The sequence below is a fragment of the Neolamprologus multifasciatus genome, chromosome 6 (genome assembly GCF_963576455.1).
Source record: "Neolamprologus multifasciatus chromosome 6, fNeoMul1.2, whole genome shotgun sequence".
NCBI classification, from domain to species: Eukaryota; Metazoa; Chordata; class Actinopteri; order Cichliformes; family Cichlidae; genus Neolamprologus; species Neolamprologus multifasciatus.
This window is the reverse complement of record NC_140444.1, coordinates 23,980,140-24,004,542: the sequence shown is the minus strand read 5'-3', so window position 1 is coordinate 24,004,542 and position 24,403 is coordinate 23,980,140. Positions and strand designations below refer to the sequence as shown.

General features: G+C 44.2%; 1 protein-coding gene across 10 annotated transcripts in view; it reads left to right on the top strand.

Moving 5' to 3' along the window:
- bnc2 (basonuclin zinc finger protein 2) overlaps positions 1-24,403 on the top strand; it is a 174,381-nt gene that overhangs the window by 97,308 nt on the left and 52,670 nt on the right. For 2 of the 10 annotated variants that reach the window (XM_085161530.1, XM_085161529.1), the window contains one exon: positions 1-24,403. This exon is cut by the window's left edge. The exons of the other annotated variants lie outside the window; for them this stretch is intronic. In XM_085161530.1, the coding sequence (XP_085017656.1) occupies positions 24,392-24,403 (12 nt within the window). In that variant the 5' untranslated portion in view covers positions 1-24,391. 10 annotated transcript variants of the gene reach the window in all.

Sequence of the window (24,403 nt, the reverse complement as noted above, 5' to 3'; positions counted from 1 at the left end):
TTGGGGATTGGTATTTAATAGCCAGACATACAGAAGAGTTAATATCCAGAGCAGCAGTAGCCTGTACATTGTAAGGCCACACACAGTGACAAGGTTCTGAGCAGCTCGCTGTATTTAAAACTCACCCTGCTCCTGTGGAGCGAGGCAATGGCTTATACATCCACAGGGTAACCGCAGCGAATTCCACCGGTGTGAATGTCATTCGACAACAAATGAGTGCTTCTGGAAACCGAGCGGTGTACAGTAAGGGTCACTGGTCTCTCTGTCTGCTGAATGTGGAGTGCTGTGTTATACTTGGGCTTACGAGTGGGACAGACTGTCTGCTTTCTGAGGCCGAGTCCCTAGCCAAGAGGTGCAGATTTGTTAGTGTCTGCTCCATTATCACCCATCACTCTCATGGTTTGTTGTATTGAGTGCAAGTGCATGAGAGAGAAAGTGAGTGAGCGGAGTAACCGGAGACTGTCCCCCCACTTTCTAGTTTTCTGTAATTCAGCCCAACAGTTAACATCTGGTGACCAGTGACTGACCTTCTTGTGATTTCACACACAAACACACACGCACACTAAGAGTCGGACTGTATCCAAGTGATGAGTGAGTGACCACCCATCTACCTCTCCTCCCCTGCCAAGTATCCATCTATGCCAGATCCCCCACCACAAGTCCATTCCCTCACTGAACATGACTGGTCGATGAAAGGTTGATGGGCGACTGGTCTGCCCATAGTATCAATAAAATACTCAATAATGTGCCAGAAAAACACCTACGATTAGAAAGCACCTAAGCACACATACAGTACACACTGGTGCAAACACACATGCACCTCACTGGGGCACAAAAAGTAAGCACAAACCTCACTAGCTAGTTTGCATGTTAACATGTTAATCTAATCCTTTAATCCTTATAAAAAGTTTGAGTAATTTAGCCAATTGTTGGTTGTGGAAGTTTAAATGGCTACACTGACAACTTGTTGGCTCCTCCTTTTATATGTTGTGTTTTGGCAGTCTTATATGACATCAAACTGAACGTCTCTGGGTTTTAAACTGTTTTTTGTTTTTCTGATTTTACAGACCAAAGTGTTAATTGGTGAACTGAAGCAACAAATGCCAGATTTATCGATATATCATAACACAAATAAGAACGATACTAATACAGTGGTCTGCAAAAAAACAAAAACAACATGGAATGAGAAGTATGTCTGGTTGATAGGAAAGGCCAGCCGTTGATTATGTGAATACAGTGTGTTTGTGTGTCTTCTCTGATGGGTGACAGAGGAGTGAGCAACACAGTTAGAGGCAGAGCAGAAGTGACACATGCCTCGCTGCACTGGGTCACGACCCTTGTCGCCCTTAGCTCGTCTCTGTGCCACATGTTTTTGTGTGCAATAGCATGTCAAGGAGTCACTTGTCCCTTCAAAGGAAATGGGAAGTACCTCGGTTGATGTAATCCAGGGGAACGAGGATTATGCAAAGAGGTGAGTAACAGGGAGGGCGTAATGGCAGCGTGATGTTGTGACTAAAGCTCTCCGTTCAAGTCAAACGGGGGGGTTTCAGGGAAAGACACAGGGGGAAGACCTGACATGCAACGGGAGGGTGACTGCACAAAAAGAAAAGAAAAAAGCAGACAGAGTGACAGAAAGCGACAAAGTGAAAATGCCAGTGTAGCATCTCAGTAAGAAAAAAACACTTAAAGTGAAGGATAGTGAGCGGGGATGCAAGAAGGCAGCCAGGGGACTGAAGAAGAGAGATGGGTGGGGGGGTGGGGGGGGGGGGGGGAGTGAGGCTGATGCATTGTGACAGTCACTTAGAAGGATTTCACTTCCCCTAAACTGTGGCTTGAAGGAAGAAACACCATAAGTTGGGACAATTATGGTCTGAAGGAGATATGACAGGACACATGTGGAGCCGACAAGGGAGGGAGGGAGGAAGGGAGGAAGGAAGGAAGTTAACCAGAGAGCGCACGCGTGCACGCATCTATCCTCAGGAGAATGCAATCATATCATTTGCTTGTATGTTCGTGGATTGCTCTGTATATGTGCACTACATATACTACCCAAGTATCGTGTGTGTTTCTTTGTGTGTGTTTGCCTATGTGGGGCCACAGAAGGGTTCTTGCTTGGTGCACACCATGTCTGGGAGAGCCAGCATCTCGCTCCTCATGGTACAGTGTGTTACCACATTGCCTCCCTCATTCCTTCACCTCATGTCTGTAACTTAACCTAGTGACGAAGGGCAGGAGGGGGAGAGGGAAAAAAAAGAAAGAAGAAAAGCACAAGAAGCTGGAGCGAAATGTTGCCAAGAAAATAGGCCCCTTATTTTGTCTTTTCTTTGGTTTATTTGATTTTGGCCTTTTCGCATGTTAATAGGTTTTTTTTTGTGTGTGTCGTAGCTCTGATAAGTGTCCCTAATGTTCTTTTTGCTGCAGTACATTTTGTTACCCCTGTGCAGAAAGCTCTGCCAAGAATGTCACTGTAATTTGAGTGTAAGTGGATTCCAAGAAATACACTTTTCCTGTTTCATTGAGTCGTTTTGCTTTCAGCGCTATTATGTCCTTCGTGCGAGCGAGGCACTGGCGAAATTGTCTCTCGGTTTTTCTCTGGCTTGTGTCTTTCTGCGTGGCACCTACCGCTACAGTTCACCGACAGTTCTGTTAATTCTCTTTCCATTTGTGTGACTCTGTGTGTGTGTGTGTAGACAAATAATGGCAACAACAACAAAAAAAAGTTTCCATTTAGAAAAATGCACCACACATGACTACAAGCTATTTTAAAAACTCCCAAACACATCTCCTGTATCTTGTGTACAATCTGTAGTTTTAACGCATATGTGACATTTTTACAGGTAGGAGGAAATGAAATCTTTGCTATTCACACTTTGTTAGCAGGTACAAGCCCTGAAAATGTGATTTTCTTTAAGGAAACTACATACATTATCAAATAATAACCATTTACAGTTCCGATCAACGCTTAAAGACAAGGATTAAAAAAATGGATTGAGATATTTGGATAAGATGAGCGCTGCCTTCAATCCACTGCTGCTAATGAGTCACACGTTTCCTCTGGAGGGCTGCATAAACGAAGCTTCCAGCCTTCTGTCCTTGCCACCTTCCCTGTTTGTGCTACTCTCCGCTCATCAGTATGGCAGTTGTGTTTGCTGAGCTGGCTTCTGATAGACTTTTGTTTGGTTGGGTCATTTGAGATTTGGTATTAGCTCTCTCTCTCTCTCTGTCTCTCTCCTGTGGGTTTTATTCAGATGCACCTCCAGACTGTGCTGAGGCTGTGCTATGTTAGGGATTGATGGAGGAGGGAAGGAGGGGGAGACTGGGACAGAGGCTGACGGGTATTAGACCCCTGAACACAGCTGGGACCTCTACTATGAAAGAGATGGTAATGACCGTCTGTTAGCATTAGAGAAGATGGGATGAAAGAATGGCCGGAAAACCCATAGAGAGAAGACTTTGCCACTGTGTCAAACCTGAGCCTGAAAGTACCTTTGCCACCTCTGGCTGTTCCGAGGACGAACGGCAGTGGCTAATTTTCACCTGATTTTACTTGCAAACAACAGCACACAAGTAAGAGGAATTCATACAGGGAATTAATTATCATTAATAAAAAAAAATCCTGTTTGTATTTATGGAGATCAGCATCTCAGAGCCCAAAATAGTTTTCTAGCAAGGCTGTATTTGTCACGGCTGGCGGGGTGAGCCGTGTGGTGTGGAGGAAACGGAGGACCCAAAATGCAGACAGCCGATAAGATGATGAGAGTGAGGGTTTATTTACAGTATACAAATAACAGAACTGAAAGCAGGACAGAACATAACCTAAACTGGGTGAGCTAAATAACAAACCGGATCATACAAATGGGGTGGGAGGCAGAGAGACACAGACGAGGAACAGACACCATGAAACACAGACGAGCCGACAACGAACACAGACCGACACCCACTATAAATACACACACCAGGTAATCAGGAAATGGCACACAGGAGGGGACACAGCTGGAACTAATGGACATAACGAGACACAACCCTACAAAGTAAAACAGGAAACACACAGACTGTTTTACATAACAACACGAGGACATGAACAGAGCACCGAGGGAGACGCAGGTAGGGAAGATAAACACAACCAAACCCCAACCACCAATACAAAACAGAATAAACTAGAAAATACTAATAACAAAACTCAAAGCGCTGGGTCACCGACCCAGGACCATGACAGTATTTGGACAGAAAATACATCAAAAAGTTTTATCAATTTCTAGGAGACCACTGATTGGCACTGCTTTATCTCAGACTCTTATAACTTTTATTCCAGTGTAACTTCAGCCAGTGTGCTGTTCAATATATGCAAGCTTTTCTATGTCAATGCTGATGGTATGTTTGTCTTATGACTTTTAAAGTTTTCCCCTTTTAAGTCCATCCATCTTACGAGCTTTAGCAGAAAGAAAAAAATACCTAGATTATGATATGATGATACCTCACAACAAGCATGTGTGGATTTTTCAATAATTGGGTCATGATTTCTGGGAAGACATACTGCTGCTGACTTTTTCAGATGTCTTTTTTTTTCTTTTTGGTGCTCTGGGCACCTCAAGGCGAGGGTCATTTATTTCCTTTATAATCGAGAGAAAGTCAGCCATCTCTGCATCTGATGTTCTCCAGAGCTGGTCAATTCAAACCAAAAAGCGCTCCAGGGCAGAAGAAAAATACCCAAACTTGGTTTTTGTGTAAACTGTCCCTTTCACACAACCGCACGAACACAGCTCGCCTTTTTACGCGTTGTGCTATTTTTGGTGTGAACATTCTCAAAACCCCCCCCCAAAAATTAAATGAATAAAAAACTTTCTAAAGTAAACAGAGTAGGGCAGGAGATCCCAAGAGTTTCACAAATTGTTATGTTTATGTTTAATCACAGTGTTTCGACCTACCCTAGCTTAGCTGAACCCATGCTTTGGCAGTTATTAGCCTATAGGTATGAAAAAAAAAGGCTGCTTCCCACTCCTTAGTGCATATTACCCATACCTCCTTGCAGCAGTCATTACCCATGACAGGGGTCAAGAAAGGTTGTGGCCTAAGCACTCCATCGACTATGGAGTCAATAAAGGACTCGTGTCTGCCCACAGTGACCTTTATAGTGATCTATTTAAGTGAGCGAGCAATATGTGTTTGTATGTCGGTGGTGTTTGTGAGAAAATTACAAGTCAGCGCATTACCCGTGACCCATGCTGTGACTTGCTGTAGCTTCAAAAGAAAAAAAAAAAAAAAAAAAAGGTGGCTTCACTTTTACAGTAAGATGTGACTTCACTGGAAACACTCAGTGTTTGTGAAGGTAGAGCCCTGAACTGAAGAGCAAACATTTTTCTAGCCCCAAGTCCAGTTTAAAAAAAAAAATGTAAGCACCACCAGCAGCAGTGGCAGCTTCCATACAGTCCGCACAAGCTTAAATAATTAATCTCCTCTTGCTCTCCTTGATTTCTTTTTCTCTCTTTCCATGTGGCTCTCTGTTGCTGCCCCCCTCCCCTCCTCCTTTTAGCACATGCTTCATTTGTTTGCTTTGAGGAGCTAAATCTTGTTTGCGCGTATTAATAAGTCAAGGCGGATTATGCCCCCACCGCCACGGCCCCTGTAGCGTACTAGCCCTCTCTGCTTACGCTGTATTTGCGGCTGGGTGGCTCTGTTTGCAGAATGCCCCCCTCCCCTCCACCACCACCATCCACCCGCCCAACTCCATACCAGAGAGGCCTAGCGCGCTCGGCTAATTAGATTAATTCCGATGCCTGTAATGATTGCTCGCCATCTTTTTTTAATGACTGGTGCATATCAAAGAACAGTAAAGCATGCTACCAGCAAAGCCTGCTCCCAGTCCAGTGTGTCAGACCCGGTTGGGGGCACTAGCTTAGTGTTTGAGAGTTAGCATATTGCCATTGTGGGTGTCTGTGTGTGTGTACATTTGTGTTACTGCAGGCTAAGAAAGAAAGAACATGTGTTCAGCTTAGCCTCTGCCTGGCCTCTTAAAAAAATTAAACTAATTAGGAAATATAAATATAAATCATCATCAAATGAATACAACGATCATTTTTTTATTGTTAGTCTGAAACCTGTTATTTTGGTTATGAATTTTGATTAAAAATAATTATTAGTGTCACTTTTAACTTGCTTTGTTTTCCCTGTTTCCTCATCACTGTGAGAAAAATCAAACGTAAACTGAATGTCATTAAGCATTAAGTCTCAGCTTACACCTTGCCATCCCTGAGCAAGTGTGTTCATCTTCCCTCTTTATGCATTTGAGATGTTGCTCATCTTTAATAGATAGATCTAAGTCTCTTCCCTCTTTTTTCACCCCTCTGTCTCTTGGCCCTGTAAAAAGGAGTATAAATATTTGAGAAGCAGGCAGTTCAAAAGTGGGGAAAAAGGGGGCATTTAGCGTAACCACTTGGAAACACAAATGTGAAATGAGAGACTGTGAAGAGTAAAAGGAGGGGTGAAAGGAGAGGCGCAAGATCATGAGGCACGAACCAGAACTCACTCCGAACAAAGTGTCTATGTGCGATGTGCGTGGTTCTTCCCCAATTTTATTCTTCTCTTTTGCTCACGCGCTGAATAAATATGTGCAACTAACATTTCTCTCAGTATCTCTCTCTCTCTCTCTCTCTCTCTCTCACACACACACACACACACACACACACACACACACACACACACACACACACACACACACACACACACACACACACACACACTTCGATAAAATATTAAAGGAGGTGTTTCCTGTAATTATAGCACTGTTTGCCTCTGCCTCAAAGCCTGATCTGTAATTAAACAGGATTGCACACGCATATGCCAAGGTAAAGCACGCACAAACACACCTCCAAGCTGCCAGACACACACACACACACACACACACACACACACACGCACACGGTGAGGACTTGTGAGTAGATCACTCTAAATCAGACTCTCACATAACACTTGCTCAAATTTGTACACACGCACACACATTGGACTCATTCACAGACAAGTGGTCAAACACATTGAGCTCTGAGCAAACACACACTTCCACTTCATCACGTGCACACACTTTTATCTCACTCCCACAAGGAAGAAAAAAAAATCTGCACTCTGTAAAATGCTATCTTTCCCAGACTCCCTATTGTGATGTTATCTCCATAACTATCCATATATTGATCCACCTCACTCTTCCCTCCTCTTTAATTCTCTCTCCATCTGCCCCCACCACCACCCCTCCCTCCAACCTCTCACCCACCTAGCCCTTATCTAATCTGGCTATGCCACTAATGGCAGCCATTCCCAGCCATGAACAAGTGCCATAATGTGCTCTGGTAAGCCGTTATGATGTGAAATGACCCTATTGATTGGCTTGCATCCCCACTGACAAAAAAGAAGTGGCGGCAGTCACTTATTACTGTTAATGAGCTGTGGGATGGGCCCTAAGTGGCATGTCGCACACGCACGTGCGTGCTCGTATGCGTGCGTGCACACCAAAACACACGCGTGCGCATTCAAATGCACGCGCGCGTGCTTTGCATAATTGTAGCAGCATTACTCCTACCTGTCTGCGTCCCGCCACATTGCAGCTCGTTAGCGATGGGAGGTCCCACCGAGTGGGCGAGTGACGAGCTTTTAATGGCTGCCACTTGCCATTGTCATGTCGTGTTTTCGATGGCTGTTGCATCTGTTTCTATTTTTGCATCTGTTGTACACACCTGGTGTGTCTTTAATGAACAAAGCAAAACACTGCCACTTAGTCTGACAAATGATACAAGCTTTGGTGTTCTGAGTACAGCATGTTGAAGCACAGGAGCCCAGATGTGAGCTGATGTAGGCAGTGTAACTGGAGCTGTAGCGGTGGTAAGTGTAACATTGGGGAAAACAAAACTTGGAGGGCTGGTTAGACACCAATGTGTCATGGCCACAGGCACAGATCTGACTTGGACCCAGTGCCATGTAGACAGAGGGAGGATATGCATGGAAAATTGTTTTATGAATGGAGAAAATCTTCTTTTTCTTGCTCGTGTGTGCTTACGTAAACAGATGCTGCATTTTTTTTCAAGCTGGCAGCATCTCGCGGGGATAATCCATGGGACACATCCAATCAGCCATAGTGCATGTGCGACACATGTTTTTTTATTCAATCTTCTTGTCTTTTCATCTTCCGCCACAACCAGAACGCTTCCTGCTATTTTCTTCCCAGCTCAGTACAAACGAATAACAGATGTGAAAGGCTGGAACATATACTCCCGTCTCCCCTTCCCCTCGTCCTGTGCTGTGACTACTCTGTGACAACCTTTGCACTCTCTCTCTCTCTCGCCTTCTTTCCCTCTCTATTGTTTCCCTGAAGCCTGCCCATCCCTCGTCCGCTATGTGGGGACAAGAAGCTGCACCCATCTCCCACCCATTCCCTATTCCCTTCTTCTGACACTTTTTGGATCTTAATATTCTCTGTGGGACCTGCATAATTTTATTGTACTTGTGTAGGGGGATTACCCTGTCTATGCACTGAATCATTTATGGGAATGACAAGTCAACTTGTCTTAGAAGAACAACTGTGTCATCCAGTTCCTTTTGCATTTCATTGGGACAGATCATCAGATTTCCATGGAACTCATATGGCAAGTACAGTTAAGCAGAACAGCTGGGAGCCACCTTGAAAACACTACAGGAATACACTGAAGCTTTTGGAAAGCAAGATTTCTCATCTTGTTGTAGAAGTTTGCATCCTACAATGTAAAATTCTGTCCCACAAAGTGCTCAGAAGTTTCCATGCACAGTAAATCAATTAGGAGGTTTAGCAATTAAATTCTAATTCAATGCATTTGCTTATTTCTCAAACCCTCAAAGCAATAAATCAATGGCGTATCAATGTTGAATACTTGAAAAACATGCATTAATGCAAGGCCTCGGCGATAACAGACGATATAGTGGGGGTGTCTGGGAAGAGTCAATATTTTCATATGTAAGCCTGTGAAATTAATGACCTAATATCTGCAACGAGAAAGCTCGTTTTAAAGGCATAATCCTCTCCCTGTTTCTTGGGAAGACAGAAGCAACAGAATCAATGAAGATTTAGGCTCTGGGAAATTATAACTGCACGCGTGCACACACGCAAACACACAGGACAGCATTCAGACGAGGACGCTCTGTCCGCTGTGCCAGATCCATTGCATGTTAAGTGTGTATTTTTTCCCATTTGAACACACAAACTGACAGTGTGTAACAATGGCTATTCTTAAATTTTTTATTAATGTTATTGCTGTTTTTCTTTATTTGAGAGGAAATTAGATTTTTACCTACGGAGTGAAGTCTGTGTGAAACAAAAAGCAGCCCATGACATTTGGCAGATCTTAAAATTAGCAATCAGTTACTGAATTAAATCCAAAGACCAAATATGACTGGAAACTGTACCTCCACTTTACAGAGTGAAAACACATGTTGAAGGAGTGATTTCTAATTTACTGTAACATGCTCCAGTTCACAAACTGTACAGGACTCGCTCTCGGATTGTGGCGCAGAGCTTTTTTCTTCTTAGGAGGGCTCATTTATTTAGGCCTGTGTGGGTTGTGTGTCTGTAACCCTTACCAAGCTTATCGGTTACAATACCAGGAAAGACAAAGGCCCTTCTGCATTTACTGAACAGCAGTAGTTTCCTGTGCACACGCACGCACGCACACACACACACCGACACACTCACACAGTTTGAGCTAAAATGTCATTACACAGCTGGAACAAAGAGCTCGACGAGATGGGAGAGACAAAGAAAAGAGTAAAAAAGAGAGACCAAAATGGTACTTAATTCTTTCATTATCCAAATGAATGAAAATCACAGAAATGAGTCAAGTCAAAGCCCTACATCTGTCTCAAAATTAGCCCGACAATTACACGAGAAAGCTAATGAAGGCAGGGGCTCTGTGTGGCAATAGCTCACATCTGTCGAAAGGCTTTTGATTCCATTTGGAGTTAAGGTCTCTGAGGCCGGCCTGGTCTGGTGCAAACTGACCTTCTTTATCTGACCTCTGCAGTAACTTGGGAACTGGGCTGATAGCTGATTTGTTGGCGAAACAGAGACAGTAGGTGTATTCTTGACTATTTTATTTTGACTGAATTTCCCTACATTGGTAAAAGTATTCATGACAATCACACGCTTGTTCGATGACTTGTTTAACAGCGGTACAGCCTTGCAGCAAACTGACCCTGCACTGATGCAATACGAGTACCAAAACTGTATCGCTACACGCGTTTTAGTACCCATAGGAGGGCACAGTGGCTGAGAAAAATCGGAAGAATAGAGAGGTAGGGGGCATGTAGAGGACAATCATTAGACTGCACAGAAGGAGGGATGAGGAGAGGCGGCTGGGTGTAAGAAGAAGTGAGGGGGAACCTCAGCGGTCCCTGAGCATCTGGCAACGCGACGCAGGGAGCCACGGTCGCTGTCATTAATAGTGATGAAATCATTTAAGCCATCAGGACTAAACGAGCCAGTTAAGAGACACTCAACGCTACACTTCTGTCTTGAGACAGAGAGTCATTGCCTATCTGTATTACACACACACACACACACACACACATACACACACACAGAAAATAGATGTGTGCATGTGCGGAGGCTGGCAGGTTGTAGAAAGTGTATTAGGTAAATGACCGATGTTTTATTTTTACACTGCTCTGTTTGTGATGAACCAAACAAAAACCAGTGTGAGGGTGGTTTCCAATGTTTCTGTGCACTAAAACAAATTCCAACTGCACGGGACAGACTAAGGTATGAAAAATCTCGGTAGTATGCTCCAATATCACGCAAAAGAGATTTCAAATTCAGCTTGGAGAAAGCATTTAGTTTGTGGCAACATCTGGCAACAATGAATAGCAGTTATTGATACAATAACTGTAAAACCAGAAGTAGATGACGAGGGAGTTAAATGAGCAGATATGTTCATTTACTTGCTTTCTGACTTGTATGCACAGGCTTTGACAATAACTGAACAAAATTTACATTCAAAACACACATTTAAACCTTGTGACGCTTCCTAGCATGTTGACATGAGGTCTACAGCATTATAGGCTCACCACTAAGTGAGAAGAAAAGTAAATGTTCCAGCAGCAGGCCTGCTGTAGTCAGAACAACAAACAGGACAATTATTTAGCCCGGGCGCTACCTGTACATTAACTCCACATTCTCCACAGTGTGTGCACTATTGCAGCGAACTCCATGCTCTTTGTCACCACAGAGAGTGAGAGCTCGAGAGCTGGTGGAATCCGGCAACAAACTGTTGTTGATTATTGGTGTGCCACAATTTACAAGAGATGTGCCACCATTAGAGCTGCAGCGAGCGGAGAACCAAACCACTGGCTAAATCTGCCATGAAATACTACACTGCTGCAATAAAACCTGAGTATCTGCACCAAAATGGAAACAGATGAACCTCGTCAAGGATACATTGTGCTTTTTTTTCCTCCTCCCCCACCTCCTTGTTTCCTGATTCTTCAGGTCTTCTCCAGATGAGCGCTGAGAATAATGTTGTTGTGTTTTTTTTTTTATGATTGCGTGCATCGATGTGCGTGCGTAGCGTGCGGCATATGCCAATCACGTGTGTGGGGATGGTGTGCATGCTTGTTGGTCTATGTGTGTATCATGTTATGTTATGGCCTAGAGAAGAACTGAGCCCACAAAGGAAATCCACTGCCAACAACAGCACAGCTATTGGCATGGAGCCATACCACCCCAGGGGCTTATGGGATAGGGTTTACAACCAGACACAGAGTGTAGGAGGGCAAAATCCGTAAGGGTCACTCTGTGTTATATTTTATATAGTGTCCAGTACGTCTACTATGCTTTCATGGAATTCCATGTTTCCCTTTCTGTCTCTCTCTTTTTTTTTTAGTAATAACTAAAGTTTTCATCTGGTACATGTGGAGATAAAAAGCAACACTTGGTCTGCAGGCTACTCTGCACTCGTTGTACAAATCAGGCTATTAATACCAAGCATTACACTGATGTAGAGCAGAGTACCACAGATTTATAGACTACATTAGTAGTCAGATGAGAACATTATGGTGTTCAAGTGAATTAGGGCAGGGGCTCTCTCCCTTGTTTGCTCCAGGGGTGAGGTTGTGATATCCCGTTACTTCCTCAAACCCCTCACTCAGAGGGGACAAGTGTGCTTTTTCCATCTGAGCTCCAGACAACTTCTTTCCAGTATGTTGGCTTTTCTGTTTTTTTTTGTTATATAATGTTATTTGATCACTGCAAAGCCATCCTGGACTGCTGGTTACACTGTACAGATGTGCAATGGTGATTGGTTTATTAGCCTTGTAAACATAATGATGTGCTGCGTTTGCCTTTTTGGCAAAGCAGCAGACTAAAGTGGCTGTAACATGGCAGGATTACTCTCTTTTTCTCCTGGATGTTCGGTTAGATGATGCATCATTTGTGTAGAGTTTCATCGGAGTTAACAGTCAATGAACATTTTCTAGTGGCATCGTGTAGAGTCTGAACCCAAAGCCCCAAAAGCACCACTCTTACTCCTACCACAACCCTCTCTTCCTCTCCTTTGTCTTGTCATCCTTTTTTTCCTCTAGTCTCTAGCGAGCATCCGTGCTTGCCTTTCGTCAGTGGCCATTTATTGACAGAGCACTACATTCTAGACATATCTGGGGATTAAGTTGCAAATTTAAGCAATGGGAAAATCAATGGGTTCCTCTTTTAATTCATGAGAAAGGCTGTCACTGTGGAAAAAAAAACAGTAGGGAGATGTGGCTGTTTAGCTCACATTCATCTAGAGAGAAGCAGAGGAGGAGGAGGACAGCATCCTTTAAATCTCTCCATCAAATGAGGGCAAAGCTGATGGTGGTTTGCCAGAGATCAAACCACTTTAGAAAAAATAAACCCTTTGCTTCCACAGTACCATTCAGTAGACTGACTGCTCCATATTTGAATGGGACCAAGCTTTCATTTTTCTTGATCAGAAAGCAATGCACTCTGGTCTGGGAGCAGGAGTGTGTTTCATGTCTTTTAAGTCCATGTAGAAACACAAGGAGTCAGCAGTGTTGGGAGAGACTGCTGCAGTGGGTTTAAGCACTACCTGGACTCTCAGCCAATAAAAACAGGTATCTGCTTGCACAGATGTGTAGTCTCACTCTTGCCAGTTTTTTTTTCTTCATGTAAAGCTGAGGAGTCATCTAGATCTTTTGTCTTCATCTACAGAGATTCCAATCACAGGCTGTTCTGTTTTTGATAGAAAAAGCTTAATTTGTTTAAAGTTTTGCCCGTAGAAGCTCAGTGTACAAGCAGCACTTAATAAAGACAGGTAAAAAAGGAGAACTTGTCTCACAAGTCCCCTAATTCCAGAACATTAGACGTTTCTGGCGAACATTCAGTAAAGTCATCAGATCCCCGTGTTTTATGACTCCTCTAAACCGGTCGCATTCATCCCCAGGTTAGACTGTGTTACTGTGTATCCCCTGCTGACTTCAGGGAATTTGATTTTTTTAATGAACAGCTCAATACCTAATTCATTAAAGTGGCTGTTTTATTTGATGCATTTTCCTTACTCCAGCTGAACCCAGGGAGTAAGCCTGGGGATAAGGGGAGATGGTCCTGTTGATGGATGTCCAGTTACGCGCACAAAGTTCCCCCTAGTGCGAGCCAGCGTGCGCCCCTGCAGAGACAATCGGTGTTGGGGGGGGTCTCACTTGATTGTGACTCCGCTCTATGGGGAAGGAGAGACTGACTTTTACTCCATATGAATGCCGAACGACGGGAGCTGTAATTGGCCCTGCTCAAACTCTCCCTCATCATTAGGGGCAGGCCAAGAGGCAAGCTTAACAATCGGTAAGGGGCGCACTGCCAGTGCTTTCTCTAAACCTCTGAGCGTCTATCTGACAGTGAAAAAGCATAAGGAGGCACGTTGGGCTTTAGTGCCACATTAAAAAATGTCGCCCATGGCTCCGCTTTGTATGTGTATGTATCCTCTGCTGCTCTGTAATTAGCATGTCTCTCATGTCTCTCATTTACAGACTCGTCTGTGGTCCTCTGCCTGATCTCTGTATAGATCAGTCTTTTCAGACACGGTTTTATATTCACAGATATAAAAGAAACGTTTTGCATGCCATAAAAACCAGCAGGTCTGAGATACATTAAGCTGGAGGCCACGAAGAAATAAAATATACAAGGGAAAGGTGGAGTAAAGAGATACACAGAGTCTTGGTGAAATCTGAAGGGGTCAGAGGAGGTGTGGAAAGGGCTCCCTGGCGGGGGCCTGAGGGGAGGGTAGGGCAGCTGGGGATGTGTCAGGTGCCTGAGCTGCGCTCTGTGCTGGGCAGTGTTGTTGTTACACCGAGGGCAGCGCCACAAGTCCGAAAGTATTGATTTCCCGCCTTGTCAAGAGGCAGAGAACTGTCATGTGGAGAGCACTGACCTTGGTACACACACTAAGACAACTATTCCCCTCGGCCCCCCACGGCACAGAGAGGAGAGAGAGAGGAGCAGATGCAAGACACAGCAGCGGCAGGCAACAAACAAGAACGCGCTACCAAATCTCCTGCGGGGGACTGGGGGTGGAGGAGGAGGAAGGAGAAGAGAGAGGAGGTGAGGAAAAAGAAAGAAAAGAAAGACAGAGAGAATAAAAAGAGGAACAGGAAGCAAGAGAGCGAGAGAGAGAGACGGGAGCTAACAGTCAAAGCCAGGGCCAGTTCCCCTGAGTTGTCAGTGGGCAGCCCAGTGTCTGGTTATCACACTGTTTGAAATGACAATGGCTTGACTTGTATTTTCCTCCTGAGACCCAACTCAGATCTATAAATCAGAGAGAGGGAGGGAGGGAAGGAAGGAAAGAGGGGAGGGGGCGGTGGGTTGGAGGAACAGAGAAAAGAAAAGGGCCGGTCAGAAAAAGAAACAGGAGAGCCCGGCAGTAAGGAAAAGCCTGACAAAAAAGAAACGTTGGGGAGAAAAGGAGCACGAGATTGACTCCCTCTGTCTGTGCATCACTGGTGTACTTGTAGCCTTTGAGATCTACACAGAAAGACAGAGAGGAAGGAAGGGAAATAAAGTGGCAGCTCAAGTGAAATGTTTTTCATGTGGAAGCTCCATCAGGATTTGACAACAAAAAGGGCTCCCTGTCACCTGCAGCTACACGGCGGGGCTCATCCCCAGTCACCGAGGAGCGCAGCGAAGAGAGAGACAGACAAGAGAAAACACAGCCTACAAAGAGCTCTCCCTGGGTTATATCAGGGTGACAGACACTTAAGAGACCCAGCTTTAGTCACACATCTCTCGCCTCAGATCAGGGCATTTTGCTAACAAGCTCGGCAGCAAGTTTCCCCTCTTGCACACTGAGACTTATGAATAAAGGCCACTTTCTTCATGATGAAGAGTTCCACGCCGAGTCGTGAGGGAATCTTTTCACAAAGTCTCTTTTTTGGTGAGTCTGAAAGAAGCGGCGTCCTAATTGAATTAGCTGGCTTATTAGTGTTTGACAGCGTAAGCTCGGCTATAAGTAAGGAAGACTTTGGGATGTGAATTTAAAGAACGGTGTTGGTTTTGGTTCTAATTTTACACTCTCTTGACACACATTATTCCCCTTAGCTGCAGTTAGGCCCCAATATGGTAACGCTAATAATACCGTATGTGTGCAAGGGGGTTTTAAGTGGCTGTCTCACCTCAATTGCCAGGCCTTTGAAGCACCCAGTCATCCTAGTGGCAACAGCCTTGTCCGACCTCATCAGCGGTGCAGATTCATCATTTATGGATAAAGCAGAAACAGTGGAATGGGTGTGATTAAAAAAAAAAGAAGAAAGAAGACTCATTAAAAGTACTGAGGGTGTCATTAGACAAAAACACAGAGGTGGTTTATTGTTACATTTGAAGATAAGAACATGCAACCTTCTTGATTCTCCTATTCTCAATCCTCTTATTTCAACATGTCTTAAAGGGAAAAAAACAGATTAAGCCCACCTTTGGCCATAACACTGTTTAGCAGCCTTGATGCTGATGTTTTTTGCCTTTGTTAGTCTGCCTTAATTTGGTCAAATCTAATTGCTAATTACACTTGCTTTCATTATTGCCGTGTGTTAAATCCAAGGGCTTTAACAGTATTATCTCTACCCACCAAAAGACAGAAAGAAATCTTTGATCAAGATTAACAAGATATACTCTCCTTCAGTTTGTGCAAAGATAACACACGCGCAAACCGCGCACACACGTACACATCACAGCAGCTCGAAGGCGTGCGCGTGCTGCGCAAACTTAATGAATCTGTTTCATCTGTCTTCTTCACTTTCTCTCTCCGTGCTGTCGATATTCACCTCCCCATGCCCTGAAAACACAATTTCTAAAGAGTGCAACTTGATGCTTCTGGAGAAGTGTATTAAATAATAGCACACACAGTAAATCATCTATCAACACTAACCTGTCCAAAGTAGCATATTTTTGATATTTTACCAGAAATTAGGGGTCAAAAATGACTATGATGTAGTTTGTTTTTAGTCTTGTTTCATGGTTGCTTGTGACTTTGTGGCCTTTGCCACTTTACCCTGGGTGCTATGATCATTTGAAAACCAAACATAAACAGTAGAATTTATTGGCCCTTCCCCCCAAAATAGTGGGAATAAACATAAGCCCCTACAATTAGCCCTTGTTCTCAGAGGATGTGTAATGGCACTCAAATGAATACGTGCCACTTGAGGTAACGACAGATGGAGCTAAAAGGAGCTACTTTACCCGCTTAGTCTGCTCTCTTTGGGGATATCATGCTGTTTGTATCTGCAGTGAATGAGGACATGCCAGTGAGGCCCGTGAGCCCTTCAGCCTCCTTGGGTGCCAGGGGCTCAGTGCCAGGCAAATGCCCCAGCTGACACATGATAAAGTCGGGGACAGGTGACCAAAGGGAAGTGGGCTGTTCTCTGCATTCCCGGCGAGCTTCCCAGCGATGGCATGCCAGACAGAGCATTTAACGTCCCACAAATCCAGCAGAAAAAAAAACAAAAACGACAGTTCAACGCTGTCACTGATGTCAACAGGTTTGATGAAATAAGAAAGCATTAAGGTTAGACGTTTCGATGATATAATGGCAACACTTTTTGACCTTTTCACTGTGCCTAAATTACTTCAGCTTCAAATTTGCCATGCTGTGTTTGGAGGCTATGCCAACACTTTTGACTGCAGCTCTTCCACCACAGTGAAATTTTGCAAGTCACACTGAAAAAACAAAACGTTGGATGGAGAAATCCAAAATATCTGGTTTACATAATGTACCAGATAAAAATAAACCAAAGCAAACCAGAAGATGCATGAGAGATCCTAGTACGTCTGCAGTCCGGTACGTCCGCTTAGATTTCAGTGAAATCTCTATTATATGTTCACCGTCATTGTCATGCTTCTGAGTGGGAGTGCATTTAAGCAACAGGAAGCCCTGTGTTGGGGTGGTGGCTTAAGCAAACTGTAATCTCAGTGCACAATATGATGACATTTTATTTCACTTCACTTCCACACTTGCCTTTCTCCATTTGTTTTTCTGTTTTCTTTTTCCCCCCTCATCTTGTATTTATGTCACGTCTTCCTCGGTGCCCATGATATACTGCAAATGCCTGGTTAAGTGCTGTTCTGACATCAGCTGAGTGTAGTCGCAGCATTTGGCCTGGGGACAAATGCTGGAAAGGCCCTATAAATATGGATGCCGCCCTCCCCCTCGGCTCCCTGATGAGTCTGCATGTGTCTGAGCGTGTGTGTGTGTCTGTGTAGCACGCTGCTTGTGCTGTCACACCATGTCCCCACTGTTTGTTTACTCACACTGACAGAGATACACTCGCTGCCTGATGGTGCTCACCAGCTACGCCTGCTAACCAAGTGCCAAAGAGCTTGCTAATGCCCGAGCTCCTCCTGTAAATAATGTATCTGCCAATGCCAGGGAGTTAGCTAGTGCAACAGCACCAGCTGTCTGAGCTATTCAATAGGCTGACAAATCTGTTAATCTGAATGTCGCTCTCAGTTTGCACGCATATGTGTATCTTAGAGTGTGTGACTGTCACCTGCCGTTACATTTCAAAGCATCACACCCAGAAAGCTCAGCGCTGCTTGAAAATGATGCCAGGGAAGTCAGGCGTCTTCCTGGGCGGCCACCTCTGCCCTGGGGTCTGCAGAGGCCCCGTGAGTGCCCCGTGGCTGCAGTGATGCCAGCATGTGCAGAGCTGCAGGGAGGTTCCCCGTGGGGAGGAAGCAGCCCATTAGTACAGTCCTTGCCCCACCGTTTTACTCCACTTCAGTACACATCACACAGGGCCGCCCTCTACTAACTATCTAACACATGCTAATTAGCCTAGCGACAGAGCCAGTTTCTCTTTGCTTTGGGAGCATATGTGCAACTCCAGAACAAAGCTGACTCTGGAGGACCCAGCCAGGGACCGCCGCTTCATTAAATGTTCTTTTATGCACTTGAAATAATGTGGAATGTGGCCCTGCTTTAGAGCAGCCTGAAAAATATGACTGATAGGATCAGAGGAATTCCTTTTAAAATCCAGTTTCACGAGTGAAAAGGAGGTCAGAGTTCAGTCTAATCAGTAAAATTGCAGTTGAAGACTAACTGCATCAAACAAGCATCTCACACACAAAGTCCTTTTTGTTGCTGCTGTTTTTTTGTCCTTAACTCTTTGTGCAGCGTGCTATGGATCCTCCAGCCAACTCACCTTTCCTGCAGCGTCTTCATTTTCTGGAAACAAGAACAACCGCAGCCTTAATGAAACTTAATGATGATAGTCATAACACAACAATAATCCAGTGGTCTGGAAAACTAATCAATGCGTCTTCTCTCCTTCCCCTAATGACCTGTGAAAACAAAGCAATAAAAGGCTGCGTGTGTGTTTATTTTGGCCAAAGCAACAGGCTGATAAGAGCTGGTTGATTAGTGCCGAGCAAAGCCAAGGCGGTCACAGAGATTGCGGCACACGTGAACTCAATGTCACTACCTGAGGTGAAGGTATTTGTGTACGTGTGTGTGTGTCCAAAACTTTCCTGCCTTTTCTAAATACCTTTTTTTACAGTGTGGGTGTATTGACACCTAAATGTATTATTTTTATTGCAATAGGTTCGTGATCTCACAGTAAAACTGATGGCAATTTCCTGCTCAGTGTCCACACACTGTGATTATCTTACTCCAACTCCGAATAGTGGTGCCAATTTGTCATCTGCTTGATTCCCTCCAGTCTCTGGCTCTTTGTGACTCATTGTGGTGGGTTGTGCACAGTTTTGGGACAGAGTGATGAAAAATCACAGTTCCTTAGATTCATCCTTTCCCTTTTCTGGAGAAATACAACCCCACTTTTTTTTTTTTTTAACAACCTTGTGATTTCCGTTTTCTTCTCTATGATGAAAGGTTTTGGTTTAAGTGACTGCTTTTAATTGGATAAGTACAGATGGGGAAAGGAAAAATAATATTTTGCTTCTATAGTGTAACGGGAATTTGGAGAAGCAAAAAGAAACAAAAAACAATCTGTGTTTCTGGAAACTAGAGCTTCTTAACACACACCCATGCTTCTTTTTTTGTGGTAACATGCATAGTTTATAATCTGTATTTTTCTTTCTCTTATAAAGAAAACGCCTCTTTTACATGATTTAAAAGCAGAAGTCATGATATGTGCACGTGGAACAAAAACACTAGGAGGAAACGACCACCTTAACGGCGTTCTCCAGAGTCCAAACCAAATACATGTCATGCATACTGTATTAGGAGACACATCATTTCTGAAACTCCCCGAATTAAAATGATTTAACAAGCCCCTGTAATACATGTATTTCTTATTCCCTGGTCAGATTACATGAATACCTAAACACACAACACCCTTCATATTACAACATGGGAGATCACTGTCAGGTGGATTACACGGAATGATGAGGTGATGTGTCTTTTTTTTTTTTCCCTGCTTGCTGGAGAGCCTGGTGTCCTGATTAAAAATTTCAGCTCCACTGCCTTTCTAATTAATTAGCGAGGCCACTCAGAGGAGCGCCGTGGACCAATTAGTCTCTAGCAAGCCGATGATGCCTATCGCTACGGCATCACCGTACAGCTGTCGCTCTCTGCTCCGAGGATGGTTGGGGATGGACCCTTAGGTGCTCGCACAGGTTCAAACACCAGCATGGATCCTCAGCAAACCAGCTGCACGAATACACACGGCATGGTAATAATGAGAGAAATGGAGATAAAATGTGCACGTGCAGACAGACTTAATGAAATAGAGGAAAATATTTTAGGACAAATGAATTCGATCATCAATAACTAATGCTAGGGATTTCTTTTAAAATGATGTATTGAGTGTAGAAAAGGGATTGAACTGGTTTGTTTAAAGAAACCTGCCAAAAATATCATGCTTGACTATATTTGAATAATTGAATAAACACAATATTTACTGGTTAGTGTATCTAAAATGTGTTTTACTCCTGATCATTTTTTATTTTAGTTAAAACAAATGAAATATTTGAAAGGAAGATTATTAGATATTACTAATAGTTGTTGATAATCCTGACTGATTTTAAATGTGACATGACAATGGTACTTAAAATATATTGTAAGACATTGCAAGGAAACAAAGATGTGGCAGATTCACAAGCAAACCTTGTGCCAAATCCTCCTGTGTCTACTGATTTTCCTATTCCGACTGAGAGTATTAACAAGATGAGTTGGGACAAAAGCCGACTAGAGATTTTACCCGAGGCAGATCTAGCAAGATGGGACTGTTTCTGAGGGCTGACACCGAATTCATCCCTGCAAAGCTGACCACAGGGCTGGGCGGGCGGGGAGGAGTCTGCGTTTCTTTGGAGGGGTGGCGGAGTTTGCTGACTTTGTGAGAACGGACTAGTTATAAGAGCGAGGAAGCTCATTTCCACTTCAAGGGGTCGTCTGAAACATGGCATCAGCAGGCCTCTCTGTTAGCTTTCGCACGTGCGCGTGTGTGCACTAATGCACATGCGTGCATACCCACACACACACACACACACGCATCTGATCATCTCACATTCACCGATGCTCTTAATGTCTCCCCATCGCCTTCTTTCCTAAAGTCTAATGTTTATTCGTACTTGAGGAAAATGCGCTGATACCGTTCTTCTTCAAGACTGAAAAACAGCCGAAAGCTAAAAAAAGAAAAGAAGTAGAAGAAGTCTTAACTTCAAAGCCCCCTGCAGTGTGTGGCGCGCACACACTAATGAACACATCACACACATCACACACACAAACACATAATGTCCTGCAAATAATTCACTTTCTCCGGCTCTTACATGTTTTATTACGAAGTAGACCACAGATTGGCATGTTTGAAAATAAAAATAATGCACGTGGGTGTGTTTCCATAGCACAAACACACATGCACACACGCACACTAACACAAGTCATTTTGCAAGCACAAACAGTCAATACCGTAGTGGCTGATTAGTATGAGAAGAGGGGATGAATATTGGAGAAGGACTCTCAAGAGCCACCCATGAAACATGGAGAGGATGTCAAAGCATTTTGTTCCCATCTCGTTCATTAGGCTTAACTCAGGCAGACGAACTCGAGTCTCGAGTTTTTTGAAGTTCGCTCACAATCACGCAAATACATAACGGCGAGACAAAAAAGGCACACGCTGAATACAACGCAGCTGGAAACAGTTGTAGTTATTAGATCACCGTGTCTGACATTTTGTCGACATAAGTAATTAATTTAGCCTTTCTATTGGGAAAGTCCAAAGAGCCCAATTAACATGGCTAATATTGCTGCATCGTGTAAAAACATCATTTTTTTTAATACAGAGGGAATATTTAAATGACTTGCCTTCATTATTCAAATGTATAAGCAGAGTCATCACTGGGGAAAGAGACAAGATGGGATTCACACTCGCAGGAGCAAGAAAATGATAACCAATCTTTTATTTCTGCACAGCATTCAAATAAAGAAAAAAACAGCATATGTGCTTTTCTGGTAACTTTTTCTCGGCTTGTTTTCATGTTTGTCATCTAAAGTGAGACGGCGTCAGCTTTAGTTTCCACAAGAATAAAAACAAAATAGATACAGAGTAGATGTTGCTGTGATAAATGTTCATTTTCAGATTTAAAAGAAAAGAGATTGTTTTTTTACAGTGTGTCTCTGTAAGCCTACAAGCAGTTCGGTGTTAAATAATAAAGAGAGTGGAGGCAATAGCTAAAGAGGATTTTTGTCTTTTACACTTGGTCCAGTACACATGTTCAGACACGAAGCCAGGCCAAGGCTCTCTCAGTAGCCAAATCCAAAAGGCTCTGTAAGCAACACACTCCAGAAATAGGATCAGATAAATAATATTCTTAATTTAGAGAAAATGCAAAGAGTCAACAAGCAGGAGTGAGGGGCATTTTACAATTTACTTGAATATGTTTTTTACAAAATTGCTTTTGTGGATACTTTGTTTTTCAGTTTTCACGCTTGTCCGGGTGTTTGTTTTCTAGCGAACTCGGAGGGCCCCACTGCTGCAAGGCCTGGGCTCTTGGCTCGACTCTCCCACTCGTATAGCTATAACAAAGTCAATATTACAAAGAGGTAACACATGTCAAGGTTTGCTTCAGCCCTGCCCTTGTGATGTGATCCTGGATAGGGGCACATGGACACGCACACACACACTGTGTAAAAGAATGCATGCCTTCAGTGGTTCAGACTGTCTACCTCAATGAGGTAAAATATATTCCGATCTATTTTTTTTCATCTCTTTGCAAATTTGTTCTCTGGTTGAAGCTGGTATTTTGGCTCTTCTCACAAGTGAAATTGTTCATGTGTGCGGCAGTGTGCGTGTGTGTGTGTGTACTTCTCCTGTTACACGGTATCATGTGTGCGTGTAAAGTACTTGTTGTGCGCTCACATAAATTTTGAGAGTATGTGTGGGTGCGTGTGTGTGTGTGTGTGTGTGAGGGTCAGTTTGTTTTGTTTTTCCCTTACTTCAGCACATCTGAGAGAGCTTTTCTGGAACTCCTGAGCCCTGTCCAAACAAAGATGGCCGAACGTGAGGGATGGAGGGGAGGTGGATCGGGGCGCGTGTGTGTGTGCGTGTCTGTGTGTCTATGTGTCTATGCGCGTGTGTGTTTGTGATTTTTCAAGTAAGCTGGGACCAGAAGGGCCTTGCGAAAAACCAAAGGAGGGAGAGAAAACCGAGCCCCTGAGAAAGGCAGCTGGAAACACGGAGACTTGTGGTCCCCCCCCCACCACCACAAAGACACGCACACTTCTCCTCCTCTTCCTCATCCTCCTCTCCCCCAGCTTCTCACTCTCTCTCTCTCCCTGGTCCAGCTGCACTCAGATGTGTCTGCACGGTCCCCCCCACCGGCCCACCAAATTTCCCCCCCATCACCCCTGCTCTCCCAAGCTCAATGCCACTGCCAGGGGGAGAGAGAATGAGGGAGGGAGAGAGTGAGAGTGTCGCAGCTGGTAATACTTACTGGCCATTTTACCGCAGTAAAGGCATGAGATTCATTAGGCCAGGGCCCGCGTGTTTTGCGCTGAGTACCGGCCGTGTTATTGTTAGGATGTGGTAAAATTATAAATATGGAGGGGCGAGGGGGATTTGGGGAAAGGGGGTGCAGGAATTCTGAGAGGAGAGGAAAGCGAACGTAAGGTGGCGGCGGCGGAGAGGGGAGGCTTTGAGGAGAAACCCGCCGCTCATTAACTCCTCTGCCACAGTCTTGTTTCTCATGATTGGGTGGCAATAAAAAAGTCTGTCACAATTTGTCAAAGTTAATGACTCAATGGCACACCAGCACTCAAGGGCTGGAAGACACGCTAACATATGTCGAATTAGTCAATAGCTTTATAATTGCAGAAATACGGATTCCGGCTTTCGCCAAATGAAGCGGACTTTGAGGGTCCTGAGAGGGAACGTGCAATTTGGTCAGGTCGATTGTAGGATGGCAATCACTGTGGCTTGGCTCCGCTGTTCTCGTGCAATTATTAGTCTCTTCCTCTCTCTTTCTTTCTTTCTTGTTTCCTCCCTCCCTTTTCCACCTGTTTGAGCTCTCCGTCTTCTTTGTGACCTGTGACTCTGCATCGGCGTCTAGCCTCCACTTCAGCCCCTCTATCTGTGAACTTTGTAAGACTGATAACACCCAGATGGACTTTCCTTTGGTCTGCCGTCTCCCTCCCTCTTTCGCTGTCCTGTTGCAAAGACACTCCTTGCTTCTCTCCCTCGTCGTGCGGCTTTGGGAGTGACACTGCTGTCACTGCACTGATGTAGCTATTGGTTAAATGCTCTCTCCCTCCCCTCACTCTCTGTATCTCTGTCTTGTGTCCCGTTTCTCTGTGTCATTTGACACTGCAAGTACTCATGGACATTTCAGCTTTTTCTTGGAGGGTTGTTTCTAAAAAGGGAGCTACAAAACTGAATCAGGAGCAGTCTTCTGGCTATGCTGGCTGAG